The sequence below is a fragment of the Larus michahellis genome, chromosome Z (genome assembly GCF_964199755.1).
Source record: "Larus michahellis chromosome Z, bLarMic1.1, whole genome shotgun sequence".
NCBI classification, from domain to species: Eukaryota; Metazoa; Chordata; class Aves; order Charadriiformes; family Laridae; genus Larus; species Larus michahellis.
Genome location: NC_133930.1, coordinates 79,054,772 through 79,069,078, shown reverse-complemented (window position 1 = coordinate 79,069,078; position 14,307 = coordinate 79,054,772). Strand labels below are relative to the sequence as shown.

Genomic DNA, 14,307 nt, shown 5'->3' with positions numbered 1-14,307 from the left:
AATCTGAAAGGAAAATGGAGATAAAATAAATGGCATATTAGGAACACAAAGCACTGGGGAAAGAGGTGCAAGCTGATAATGGTGTGGCTTTTTTAGCATAAAGACATTTCCAGCAGTCGTATAGCTGAGATGAAAAGAATACAGACTGAGTCTTTGGCCTTGGGGACGAAGAAACAAAATTTCACCCTCCATTTGTGGGATGGGTAAGTTGTTTGGAACTGTAATGCGATGATCTGAAAATGGAGGAGCACATATCGAGAAGCACTTCCTCCTGTACCTCTCCACTCTGCATTCAAGAGAGGGAGATGACAGCTAAATGATCCATTTGGCATTTTATAATTCTGCCCTCATTTTTCGAAATAATTCAATTTTTTTAACTGCTTGAGCCTGCTTCCATGTAACTGTAAGACAGGATGTGGTTTCAGGATGCCGTGAGCCTTGCTGACTGCCTGTTCTCATATCAGACAACAAGGCTGCAGAAGTAGGCCCTCAGCCACCATCATTCAAAAGGTCTTCCCTGCTCTGCGTTCCTGCAATCAGACAATCATATCATGCAGTAAGGCTGGGGCGAGGTAGGGGGAAGAGAAAATTGCTCTGGAATGCATAAGATGTCCTTTAGTCACCTGCTACCTTTTCAACACCATTCCTTAAACTTAAACAAACTCACAGTCTGCAGAGTGGATACTCAAACATCAGATGGTAATGTCTGGGCTACCTACACCATCATATTTAGGTATCTAACTTTGCTGAGAGTCAGATAGCCTGAGACAGCCTGAGAGCCCTGATGTTGTACATCATCCATGTAAAAGAATGAGTCTTCCAACACAGGGGCAGTGAGATGCCTCAGAACTGTAAGAGGTGCTTACCTCTCTCCAACAACTGCGTGGAGCACCTGCGCTCCTGACTTCACAACTCATTTACATGCGTGATATGGTTGGGTGATATGAAACAATCCTCACTTAATCGAAAAACATTCCTCCAAAATACTTGAATTAGTTAATGTGAAAGTCCCCTCTTTCCTTCAGTAGCCCTCCAAAATTAATTATTGACACCTTCCCTGCAGCTGAAGTTTCACTGGGAAGTCTCCTTCCTGCCAGTTTATAAGTGCTAAGCCACTCTTAAAAATTCAGTGAATTATTTAAACTCTGCATAGTGAATTAATCAGATTTCAGTTCGTTTTCTCATCTGAGTACACAGAAATAAGTGAGCAATTACTTTCAAAAAGGTTTTTATAGAGGCACACAAGATCCCAAGAGTCCAGAAGTGATCAATATTCTCTTTAATGCTGTATAAAAGCAGAAGCATATATAAATTGATTTCCCTTCATCCACATACATTTAATACATGATTTGTTGTATTTCCACATGTCTCAAATGTTACTAATTCATATAGTTATTCCTAAGTAGTTGTCCAAGCACTTGCAGTGCAGCCCCACAATGACAACATTTAAAAAGTTACACACAGTCCTTTTCAAAAGAGAGCATGTGGACTGTCTGACAGCGGGAATGGCTGAGAACTGGAAACCCAACAGCCCTTGTAGGGCTGTCTACAGTAAACCTCAAAACCAGTAGGTGCCAGCCTCTAGGACAGCACTCAGCAAGCTGAAGCGGTGGCTCGGTGAGTGCCCAGTGCCTCTGGGGACAAAGACCTCACAGTACGGAAGAAGGCACCCCAGAGAGACTGACCGTCTCTGTGTGGGTACAAGAGATGTGGGCTCATGAGGGGGAGGAAAACCTGAGTTGCAGGATGTACACACTCAGGAGCCAACTCTCAACCAACCTCTGGGGAGGCAGGACTTAAGGGTTCATGTGTACCCTCTGCAGAGTGCAGGGGGGGCAGCCTCAACACCACCAGAGTCCCAGGCTGCGGTGCCCAGTGTGCATGTGTAGGTGTTGGGCAGAGGGAGGTGCACAGCTCATCAGATCTAACACATGACCCTACGTGAGGCATCATCACTGATCTGGAAGATGGCACTAATGTTTTTACCTATTATTAACCTGGAACACATCTTTGAAACATACCTCATGCACCTTAGAATCTTAGGTATTAGAAAGGCATTGTACATTCAGACCTTGCTGAGAAAAAAAAAAAAAAAAAACAGGATAAAAAAAATTTCCATGCAAAGTCCAACATATATTTATATATATGTGAGATACCATCTACTAGACTCAGGTCAAACAATAGATAGACAAACATAAGATGCCAAATTTGAACTGCAATGTTTACAGAGTTGCACTATGCCCAGAAGTGTTGCTTTGCAAAATCAGATTAAGTTGAAACTACTGTAAACAATTTTAATAATGCATTTTACCGCAGTACACATATTAAAATCAAATTTATTTTAAATACTCTCTTATAATTCCCTATAAAATCCTAAATAAAAATTAAAAATTGATTACCTGCAGTAGTCTCCTTGTTTAGCCACCTGGGCCAATGAGAACAGACAGTCGATAGTTGCTAGGTGACCAATCGCTTTAGACACAGGGTGATAATGTTCACTAAAATGGCTATACCAAAACAGGGAAAAATAGCAGGAGGAAGAAAAGAGAAAAAAATAATTTCATACAGATACAAATGTACTGTCAAAATATACCCCATGCATGCTTCTCACAGGGCTCCTGTGGTCTTTAAATTACTCTGAATTCCAATCTCCCAGCAGTGTATTAACTTACAATGTGAGGACAAAATCTTAATCAAGACAGACTTCATGCTCCCGTTGTAACAGTGAATTATTTTTAAGCACAAAAAAGCAGGCAAAATGAAATTCATTAGATACCATACAAAGGGTCTGCAGTTGATCCCTGCTGCCTAAATGAGGTCTATGAAAATGCCACTGTTTATCACAGTGGCAGCTGAATCCCAACCGCCAATTCACTCAATCATATGTTATAGTAAAAAAAAAATAAACTAAAAGTGCCTGAACACAGGAGTTGTCTACAATTTCAATGAAATATGGTACGTACAACAGAAAAGACAAGAATTCATTTTCCATTTATGGTATTGCTTCCCTCAGTACAATAATCACGTTACCAGGATAACACAATTTTCAGTAGAGTTTATTCTCTTAGTTCTCCAGAATTTCCTTTTTTCTTCTCCTAGTCTCAAAGATACAACAAGGAATATAAAAACAGTAGGGGAGCAAAATTTAATAAATAAATAAATAAATGGAGAGGTGGGGAAGACGTGTGTTTTCCTACATATAAGGTCTTTCCTTGTTGTATGCTGCTACCATGTAACACTACTGAAAACAGCAAAGTGAGCATGAAAAGCATTAGATCTAAATGAAGAAAGGTTAATTAGGTCTACTCAAAATTACGTGGCTAATACAGTGACAAAAAAATTATTTAACAGAACTATTTTAATAGTATTGCAAAGGCAACACATCTGGAGAAGAGTGAGTTGGAATGTTTTTCTAGTTTCTACCAAATTTACAGAATTGCCGGGTTCCCACTTGGAAGCAAACCTTGGCATCAGTTAAGACCATGAGACAACTTCAGAAGGAACGTGTTAAGTTTTTGCAGCACAGGAAAAGCACAAGTAGAAGCGAGCCGATTATCATTGCATGACATGAGGAACAATTTCAGTGGGTTTGTAATTCATGGAAGTAAAAAGAAAAAATAATTGATAACCAGACACCCGAAAAATCAAAAGTATTCAGAAGTTTCAGAAATATTTTTTAAACTCCCATTTTAAAGATCCTTTGGTTAAATAGTCAAATAACTTCATTCAAAACTCTGATCTGAGACAAATGGATCTTCACTGCCAGTTGTAAGGGACAATAACACTCCCATTACTTTCTAGCAAACAGACTCACAGTCAGTTGCAGGGCTGGCATACAAAAAAACAGGGTTATGGAGAATTACGCTCACCCAAGCTACTGCCCGAACACCCTGAACATTCCCAACTCAAAAACTGTAAGTAACGCTACAATTCTACTTAATTTGTTATGTTTTGTTTAGCAATGCCACACTTAACAGTGAAGCCATACTCCAATTAATATTAAAAGTGAATTTGGTTACTTTTATAATAAATTCTTTTTTCATCTCACATTGTACTTCAATAAGAAAACTACTAGATTCAGTTTCACTCATTTACAGTCAGTATTACTTTCAGGTTCTTAATGCTGTGATATTAGTATTCAAATTTTGAGAGCCACTTTATATATTTAATAGTGTATTTTCATCAGAATTTCAACATCTAGAGACATTACTACTGGTGTCATTATTCAGTCTGCAAAGGTCTTGCCTTCAAATGCTTTAAATTGAAGAACAGTAGAACAGTATTTTAATTGACTATCTAAAGTTGTGGGCAACATAGCTGGATTACCAATTTATTTTTTTTTTTTAAAAGACAATGATGAAAACTGACTCTATTTTGTAAACTCACTCTAGAAAACTTAGCCATTCAGCACTGCAGTCAAGGACTAGCTGCTCCCGGAGCTGATTCAGATGTCTGTAATTTTCTATAATAAAAGGAGAGTGGAAACGGCTGACAGCTTTTGTGCTGGAAGACAGAGAAAAGCCAAATAGGAAATCAAGGTTACTAAGCAATCAGTTACACCATCTACATGCAAAATTGGACTAGTTTTCTTACTCTCTGTGAGCCTTGAAATGGATGTTAAAAAAAATGTTCTTTATTGTGGTACCAAACTCTATTGATTCCGATAATCCTTGCTGTGAAGGAAGTGAGTGGTTACTGCACCACTGCCCATTCAGAGGCCTTTAAAATGTTTTTCACAACATAGCATGTATCACTGAAGCTTATATATTTCACAAAATTCAGTTCAGCAATATGCTGCACAAATGGACAACTTCTCTGTGACTGACTGTATATACAATGAACTTCAAGAAAAAAAATTCCCTTTAAAGAGGAAAACTTCATGATAAACCTGAAACAAACTGAGTAAATACAGACTGTCTTCCATGGATACTAGTTTCCATTTGGGGCACTTGCTATTTATTTATGTATTTTCCTTAAGGACTTACTTTGTCATTCCCAGGCATTCCTTTTACAAAATCCAGATTAGCTGTAATTTGTTCTTCATAATCTTACTTCTGTCTAATTTGTGCGCTTTTAACAGTGAATTCTTGTATAAGTGAATAGAACATGACTTCGGAGTTCACCTTGATCATGCCTATTTCTGGTGCGAGATGTCTGTGCTCACACATTGTAACATTAAGGTATTCAACCTGTTCTGTTAAATAATAAAACAAATGACTGAAAAGAAAGAAGCCAACTACATAATTCAGTCCATCTCTGTGTCACCTACTGGAAAAAGTATCCAGAACTATCTAAAATCATGCTTAGATAACACAAAGTATCAAAGCAAGCAAAGCTTGCCTGTATGAAGAAGTAAAACGACATTTTAAATACACTACATTTATTGAAATGTACTGATATTTGCACAGCTACTTTACCTTTCTGAATAATGTAAGAACAATCAAAAATTTTATGAAAGATTTGCATCTACACACTGCAGGTACAACTGAATCAAGACCACAGTTTTGACACCAGTACATGTTCTTTGAAAGATTAAGCAAGTAACATAGCACACAAAGGATCTACTGTGTAAAAACAAATACTTCAGTTTTTCAGTTTGGTTTTGTTTGCTTTTCAGTAAAACTTATTATGGCAATAAATTAACATAATAATTTTGGTTGGCTGGTTTAAAAAAAACCAACAAAAACCAAAACCAACACGAACACGCATATGGAGCAACAAAAATGTGTATATTTAGTTCTAACACCAAAATACCACATTTTTTTTCTTATATATTACAATAGAACAAACTTCAAAAACATTTTACATACCTACTAACCATAACCCAGTCAGATGGCACAGATGATTTATGGCAATTCTTGACTTCTACCAAAAACTAAAATAAAACAGAAACGTAGTATTGCACATTATGGGAAGTTAAAGCCTACAGAACCAGAGTCATCATATATCAAGAGATGGGTATGCATCAGAGGAAAACCATATTCAGCCTGAGGAGACTAAGCAGACACGAAGCTAATGTTCTTTTTTCCCCAGAAGCAAGGGTTATGACATACAAATGTTCTGCCGAAAGAGCAACACCTTTCCTGAGCTGTTCTCGTGCCCTGCCGTGTTGCTGCCCCATCTCTGCCGCTCTAATCCTCCATCCACTAACACGCTCTCCTCACCTCCCGCCTATCAAGCCAAAACCAGACTAAAGCTAGTAACTCTCTTACCTGATCCTGACCAGGCCTTGTAGAGAATTCAGCATTAACATGGACTCTACACTACATACCACCTTTACTGAGGGTACTCCTTACCAGTGAGATGTGCATTCCTGCCTACGGATCAGAGACTCACTGAGCCATAGCTACCTACAACACTTCACAGACAATTTCAGAGTGCTAGCCAAAAGCTAGCACTCTACCTACAGTACCTTGCTTCAAGTTTCGATCAACTTGGGGTCAGAAAGGGAAGGAATGGTGGAAACTGGCAGTAAGGGCGAGAGGCTTGCTCAGTGCAGTGAAATTTACACTATGCGTTTATTGCAGTATTTTATATGATTCATTTTGGTTATCTTTATAACACCAGCCTGAGGTCCTAGATGTCAAAGAATTGAGGCATTCTCAAATAAAAGAATCCAGCTGGAAAATGAATTTCTAGAAGAGATTAGATTAACCCAGAATCTGATCACCTTTGCAGAAAACCAAAAGACTCCCATCTGACAAAGCCTTTCCATTACAGTTAGTATGATTTAGATAAAACCTTCTGCACCTCACCAGAATAGCCTGCAATCACCTTCAAGTACAAACAAGAATAATCCTAACATGAGCACAAGACTCCAGCAAGGACATAGTGCACTAGTTCTTAACTTACCTAAGACACCTTGAAAATATTTGGTACCTGAACTCTGAAATTGCATAAAACACATGAGAGAAAGACTGAAAACAGGTAGAAGCAGAGATCTGCAAAGGTTTGAAAATGAGCCAACTGCTGCACCACTAGTGGTGTTACTGATGTACCGATATTACAGTTTTTAACTGAATTTCATCTCAAAACAATTAAATAAGCTGTGTTTACAAAAGGAAGACAGAAAATAATACCACATTTGTGTCTATGATAGATGACTAACTGAACTCAAAACAGCCTAAATTAACACAGACAGTTCAATTGCCTGGTGTGTTCGCGTGGCTAGTGAGAAACACGCAGAGAGGTTGCAATTTTCTTCAAAACAACAAAAACATTTGCTTTTTCATTCTTTAATTATTAGCCCTCTTAGATAAATATTTGCAGTATTGAATAAACCGGGCCCAAAGCACTGCTTATGCCATGCAGGAAGCAAACATTTTCCAAACGTACTACATCCTGCCTGAAATGAATAGCAATGCTATCGCTATCCGGACAGACATTAGAAGTCTGGAAACAAAAGATAAGATAGATATGGGTGTAACCTCATATTTTGGAAAAGGTATGTGTCAACTGGATCTTCATCAGACCTCTAAGAAGAACTTGAGAAATATAAGTTACTAAACCGTGGGCTGACTGAAAATCTAACCATGTATTCATAATCATGGGTTTCGGGGCACACATGAAGGAGCAAGTAGTTTGATTTAAAAAAAAAAAAAAATTATTTTTTTCCTCTCCAAGAAGGCTTTTTCCTTAAACAGATGTTCAGAGTGGGGAGATACATAGAAGTTTCCTGGCAGCTTCTCTCTCTTCCATAACTAGCAAACCATAAACCTGCTTTTACCCAGGTCTGTTGCAAAGAAGTGTTTGAATACTACATTTATCAGAGTGCTACAATGACATAAGAAGAATATACTGCACTGATCTGAGGAAGAAAGAGCTCAGCTCAAAGAGACTCTTATTATGCTTATGCTCTGCTCCTCCCACACGCTTCCCTTTCCATTACATCTATTCTTTTAGTGTCTTTCCTCACTGACCATCTTCTCTAATCTTTCCTCTACTGCCTCTTTTGATGTCTCTGAAACACTCCTACCAGATAACAGATATCCATTACCTCCGCGTTTCCTTTCATGAATTTACCAAGATTGTTCTTCATCTGCAACGGTTTCTGAGCCGTCCCCTGCTACAAAGGCCTCCTCTCTTAAATGTGTGCACAGTAACTGGTGCTTTCTGAAACTCTCCTGTCTGGTTCTCATCTGACTACTTCCTCAGATGCTCTCCTCTCTTTGATCAATTCTTCTCTTCTCCTTTCCTTCATGCGCATGTCATCATCCACTTCTTAAACCAGCCTCTTTGAGAGAAACCTTTCAAATCCTGGCTCTTCCCTTCCTCACACAATACTCAAACAGACTCTTCCTCATTTCCTCTTGGACTTCAACATCCATGCTCACAGCCTACCCAACTCTTAGCCACTCGTTTCCTCTTTTCAACCTAACCATCAAAAGAAATATCCACCCGAGCTCTTTGTCAAATGTTGCTCTCTGTAATACATCCCTTTTCACATTCTCTCTCACTTTCAGCATTGCCTGTCTGCTCCCTGCTGTGTCTCTCTTCCTTGGTCCTCAATGTGATGGGGGGCTGCTTCCACCTCCTTCCCTCCCTCTCCTCACTGATTCATCTTTTTTACTCACAACTCTCATTCAGTTTCCTAACTCCTTTTTTTTCCCCATTTTCCCCACCTTCCCTATTCTCAGTTCCCAACCTCACTGCTCCTTTCAGTTCCCCCCAAAATCTGGCAGGATCTGCCTTCTCTTTTTTTTTTTTTTGGCACCGAACTTCTCGGTTTACTGGAGCATGGCCTGCCTACACTCGTACAGCATCTAGCAAACAAAAGCTTCAGTCTGCAACCACCGTTTCTAAGAATTAAAAGTAAAATAACATTTATCATTCTCTAATACTGTTCCTCCTCTCTCCCATCTTTCAAATTACAGTCTTAATCAGTACTTACAAATCATTTTACCATTCTTCAAATTAACCTAATGCTGTGCTTCCTGGTTCTCTGAGAATGTTTCAGCAGTTAATGGCCACATAATTAACCTTGGAAGTATGCAAGTGTTTTTACATATACAGAAAAGCATAGCTTTACTGAACCAAATTCAACTGCACTAATGTGTTTTTATTATTTAAATCACTAAAGCAATTGACTTAAGAAATAAAAATGTGGCACTGTCACAAAAGTCTCTTTAAAGTTGTACATAAGATTATAGTCAAATGACCTCATCAAATACCAAATGAAGAGTGTTCTAGTTAAGCCTAACTTTTAAGCTATTTTCCAGACAAGCAAGGGTACAGTCATACATAATAGATACCATATTACCTCTTGACCAGAAACTGTAACATACTCTGCAGAAGGATTCTTAATTTGTTTACGAATGTCCGGCAGATGCAACTGGATTTTAGAAAGCACATCCTGGATCTCCTCCTTTCTCTTTCTGATGACAGGAAAGTCTGTAAGGTCCTTGAACAATTGGGTTTTATCTCCAGTCCTATCCATAAGAAGCATAAGATAAAATAAGAGTAAAACCAAAGATATGTTCCCCAATTCTACCAGCGGCATCCATATTTTTATTTTTTATTCTAATTTGTTTTAATACTAGCGTTATTGATGTTAAATAAAGCTATTTATTTTCTAACTACAGCTTTTCTATTACTTGGTCGTAGTACAGCACATATACTAAAAGCTGCCATACACACTACATAAAGAGAAAGGAACTTTGCATACAAATCCTAAGAGGCTACACAAAGATAGCCTCCCCCCATTCTATTCAAAACCGATCTATTCCTGTTCCTTTCTACTCTATCACATTATACTCATTCTTATATACCAAACCCTGCTCACTCTTCTCTTTTTTTCTTTTTCTGTTTTGTCTCTCAATGTTCATCCTGCAGCTTTCTGTTTGGTTTCCCTTGGTCAAGCAGAGCAAGAAAAGGAAGCACAAGATCATTCCCTTCTGTGTCAATCTGTAATTCTGGAACACGGTGCAATTGCTGGAGCACCCCAAGTGCCAACAACATCTTTATCATGATTAAATGTGAAGGTCGAGATAACTTCTGCATAATGTGAACAGAGATTTTTGACACATTTAGAATTTGGCCAAATTTGGGTAGATTTTCATGGAGGACTGCAAAGAAAAATCCCTCCTACAAGGCCTTCATCAAAGCAGAACGTCATCAAGAGTTTCTCAGAGTAGCTTCCTTCTTTTCTCAAGAAAAGATTAACCAGAGCATTTTTAATACATGCAAAACAATGCTCTTTTGTAGTCTCAATGTCAGAAAATGACAGAATTGTTTTGGCTGCACTATCTCAGCTCAGGATTGAAATCTGAAACAGACAATGCTATTCAAATATTTAAAATTGGGAAGCTGAACAAGCTATTAAAAATATGGTTGGCATCAAAAATAACAAAAATTTATCCTAGTAAGTATTAGGCAAACATTAAAAACTAGTGCAACCAGCCCTAAGTTAATTGAAATATAGATTTGTATTTTAGAGCAAATACAAAACTGTAACAGTTAATTACATAATTGCCCTGAAATCTAATATTTGGAGATCAAGTAATTAGCAAACTGAAAGTAATAATAAAACATGGAAGTAATAAAAAGCCCAATATTCTACCTAATCCCATACCCCGTTGCCTGAGAATGAAACCAAAACAGGAGCCAGTGACCATACAGGAAACACAAAGCTGTGCTTTGATTTTGCATTACATGGACCTAGTTAGTATATAAGTGACAGTAAAGATGCCATTTTAAAATACAATACTAATTTTTAGAAAAGATTTTGTGCTAATTAGACCTGTTTCCATGGGAATGCAAGGGAAAAAAGATCGCTAGTAGCCAGCAGCTGACTGTGAAGACTGTCACCGCTATGTCAAACCTACCAAAAATGTAAAAGTTGTCAGTTTAAAACAAAACACAAAATATTGAACTCCCCTGGAGCAGAGGGATGCTTTTGAAAACCACTACAGAATTTTATCCACACCACATAATAAAATGAATACATGATACAGTATACAATATGTGTGTGCAAGTGGGTGTGTATGTGTGCATGTATGTATATGAGTAGTCATCATGATTTCAATGAAAGAAAGATTCGTGAGTACAAATAATGTTGCCACACGAGTCTGAGATATATAAAGGCCAAATGGGTAGGTTATTTTAGTCATCTTGAATAAATGCAAATGAAATATATGCATTCTGCAAGATCAATTATGGTATCTTCTGCTTATCCCATTGTATCTTATTTTTGTATGCTATTCTACCCATCATCAACATAGAAGAGAAACCAACCATATTTTAAGCCTACCTACAGTAAATCTAGTATAATTAAGATACAGTCTGTTTTGTCATAACCTGCCACAACTATAATTGGATACCATGCACCAGTAGAAATCTCATAATCCCACCTGTCCAACAGGAATAGCAAATATTTCTACCCTTCTCAATTTTTAAACTTACACACCTTGCATATGTCTCTAATTCAGAAGCAAATCAAGTAAGTTCTGGGCTTTTATTCCTAAATTTCTTTAATTTAAGTCTCCGCTGGAGAAAAAGTATTTTATAAGTAAATTGGATGCTTAGTTTTAGTCTGTTTTGAAAATAAAAGACCAAAACTATGCTGCCCCAATACAACTATACATTAACTATATACCACATCTTTCATCAAAGAAACTCTAGGCATATCACAGCCAATTATATCTCATAATATTACACATGAGGAAATGTCCAAAGTTAAATGACACTTGCTTATAGCAAGGAAGTTTAGGATGATCTGGATATAAAGCTGAATGATACTCATTTGTGTTCAGAATGTCCTCTGCACTGAAAGGAGACCAAAAAGCTGCACAGTCAAGTGTTCAGAAAGGCTGGCTGTGCGAGCCAGACAGACTGCCTCTGTGCCTAGCATCAGGAGAGAACCTTCTTTTAGAAGATTTTATACTGCTTATTTTGTGAAAGACTTTTACCGGCCACAAGGTATTCCTCCTAAATCCTGTCCCCTGAGAGGCTTTTGTACAATCCCTGCCTTACTGAACTCATGTTCTTGCTTTACTATCCCTGCATCTTAAGTGTCCTGCCTTCTTCCTCCTGTGGTTAAAACTAGGATCTAGGGGTAATAATGGAGGCATCAGTTCTTCAGAAGAAACAGTACACAACAAATTATTTAAAGACACTCTCCCTTATAATGCATACTCATTCTAATTTAGCATCTTCTTCCTTTGTCTACCTTTTTTTTTTTCTTGGACCAATGAAGGACAGAATTAATACAAAAAAAGTGGAGACAGCCTCCATACTTTCAGTTCACCTCTCCAAGACTGCAGGAAGGCAATTGCCTGATGAAACCTAGAGCCTAAGGTAGGCCACTAACCCCAGAAATGCTCCAAGGGGGTACAAATCACACAGGCTACATGTAATCCTCAGAACTATTAAACTTCAGATTCTGTGTCATCAGTAAAGTAAGCATGTAAATAGATTTTCTTTAAAAAAGGATGGGTGGTACTCAAAGCTTTCATGAATTTTCACAAAAATAGTAAAAGGCATATTCCTGACAGCAGAGCAGCCACTCTGCTAAAAGTAAAGTATCTCTCCAAAGGGAAGTTTCTCTATTTAAAAAGTAATTAAGAAGTTTTTAAAATAACTTGAACAAAACATATTTTGCTCTAAATTCATTCCCCAAAACAGCTGAAAAACTTTAAAAAAATTATTCAGACTGAGGCAGACACCCACTAGGCAAAATACTTGCTCACTTAGTTTAACTTTAAAAAAAAGAATATAAGCTGTAGAAAACAACTTCTGCTTTAACTAAAAGCCACCTGTACATACATAAATATAAAACCAAAAATATAAAACTAAGGTGTATTAAATCAAGATGCATAATTCACATAACTGAATACATTTAGTCAGAAAGCCTATGAGGCACGGAAGATTCATCTATTTTCTCTACTTACTTGGCTGCTTCTTCATTAAGGATCTTTAAATAATGTTTTACTGGGGAGAGAAGTTCTGGGATTTCCAACAGTGCATTTTGTAGTAGAGGAGTTTTCACATGAGAATGTATGACTGGAACAAGAGCTTGAATTTCCAAGTCCAGACGAGACAGGGTGCTGACTATCAAGAAAAACTCTTGGGTTGAGCACTGAGAAAGGGAGCAAGGTCTGAATCATTACAATGTATTATATTTTCATTAAATTCTACTGGTTTTTTTCTTTTTGAAAATGAGACAAAATACAATTATAATGTATGGACTGTAACACAACTGCATAGTCTTATCACATTCGCAATGTTAGTAATGCACACAAATTGTTTTAACCATTCCCATTAGGAATCAGTTGAGAGCTATCTCCATTATTCCTGTTGCTGGATGGAGGTGCGTAACATCTATGCAGTAGGCAAATAGCAGAAAAATGGGCTAATAATGTGCAAACAGCAAAAAAGAGGAGAGGAGAGGAGAGGAGAGGAGAGGAGAGGAGAGGAGAGGAGAGGAGAGGAGAGGAGAGGAGAGGAGAGGAGAGGAGAGGAGAGGAGAGGAGAGGAGAGGAGAGGAGAGGAGAGGAGAGGAGAGGAGAGGAGAGGAGAGGAGAGGAGAGGAGAGGAGAGGAGAGGAGAGGAGAGGAGAGGAGAGGAGAGGAGAGGAGAGGAGAGGAGAGGAGAGGAGAGGAGAGGAGAGGAGAGGAGAGGAGAGGAGAGGAGAGGAGAGGAGAGGAGAGGAGAGGAGAGGAGAGGAGAGGAGAGGAGAGGAGAGGAGAGGAGAGGAGAGGAGAGGAGAGGAGAGGAGAGGAGAGGAGAGGAGAGGAGAGGAGAGGAGAGGAGAGGAGAGGAGAGGAGAGGAGAGGAGAGGAGAGGAGAGGAGAGGAGAGGAGAGGAGAGGAGAGGAGAGGAGAGGAGAGGAGAGGAGAGGAGAGGAGAGGAGAGGAGAGGAGAGGAGAGGAGAGGAGAGGAGAGGAGAGGAGAGGAGAGGAGAGGAGAGGAGAGGAGAGGAGAGGAGAGGAGAGGAGAGGAGAGGAGAGGAGAGGAGAGGAGAGGAGAGGAGAGGAGAGGAGAGGAGAGGAGAGGAGAGGAGAGGAGAGGAGAGGAGAGGAGAGGAGAGGAGAGGAGAGGAGAGGAGAGGAGAGGAGAGGAGAGGAGAGGAGAGGAGAGGAGAGGAGAGGAGAGGAGAGGAGAGGAGAGGAGAGGAGAGGAGAGGAGAGGAGAGGAGAGGAGAGGAGAGGAGAGGAGAGGAGAGGAGAGGAGAGGAGAGGAGAGGAGAGGAGAGGAGAGGAGAGGAGAGGAGAGGAGAGGAGAGGAGAGGAGAGGAGAGGAGAGGAGAGGAGAGGAGAGGAGAGGAGAGGAGAGGAGAGGAGAGGAGAGGAGAGGAGAGGAGAGGAGAGG

The 14,307-nt window shown here is 39.0% G+C and overlaps 1 protein-coding gene across 1 annotated transcript in view; it reads right to left on the bottom strand.

The window, feature by feature from the left end:
* The window catches only part of MSH3 (mutS homolog 3), a 119,129-nt gene that overhangs the window by 33,537 nt on the left and 71,285 nt on the right, over positions 1–14,307 (bottom strand). The window contains exons 14-18 of the mRNA XM_074569706.1: positions 12,888–13,075; positions 9,260–9,428; positions 5,811–5,875; positions 4,387–4,503; positions 2,400–2,507 (exon numbers count right to left, since the gene is read on the bottom strand). Of these exons, the coding sequence (XP_074425807.1) occupies positions 2,400–2,507; positions 4,387–4,503; positions 5,811–5,875; positions 9,260–9,428; positions 12,888–13,075 (647 nt within the window). The remainder of the gene's footprint in view (positions 1–2,399; positions 2,508–4,386; positions 4,504–5,810; positions 5,876–9,259; positions 9,429–12,887; positions 13,076–14,307) is intronic.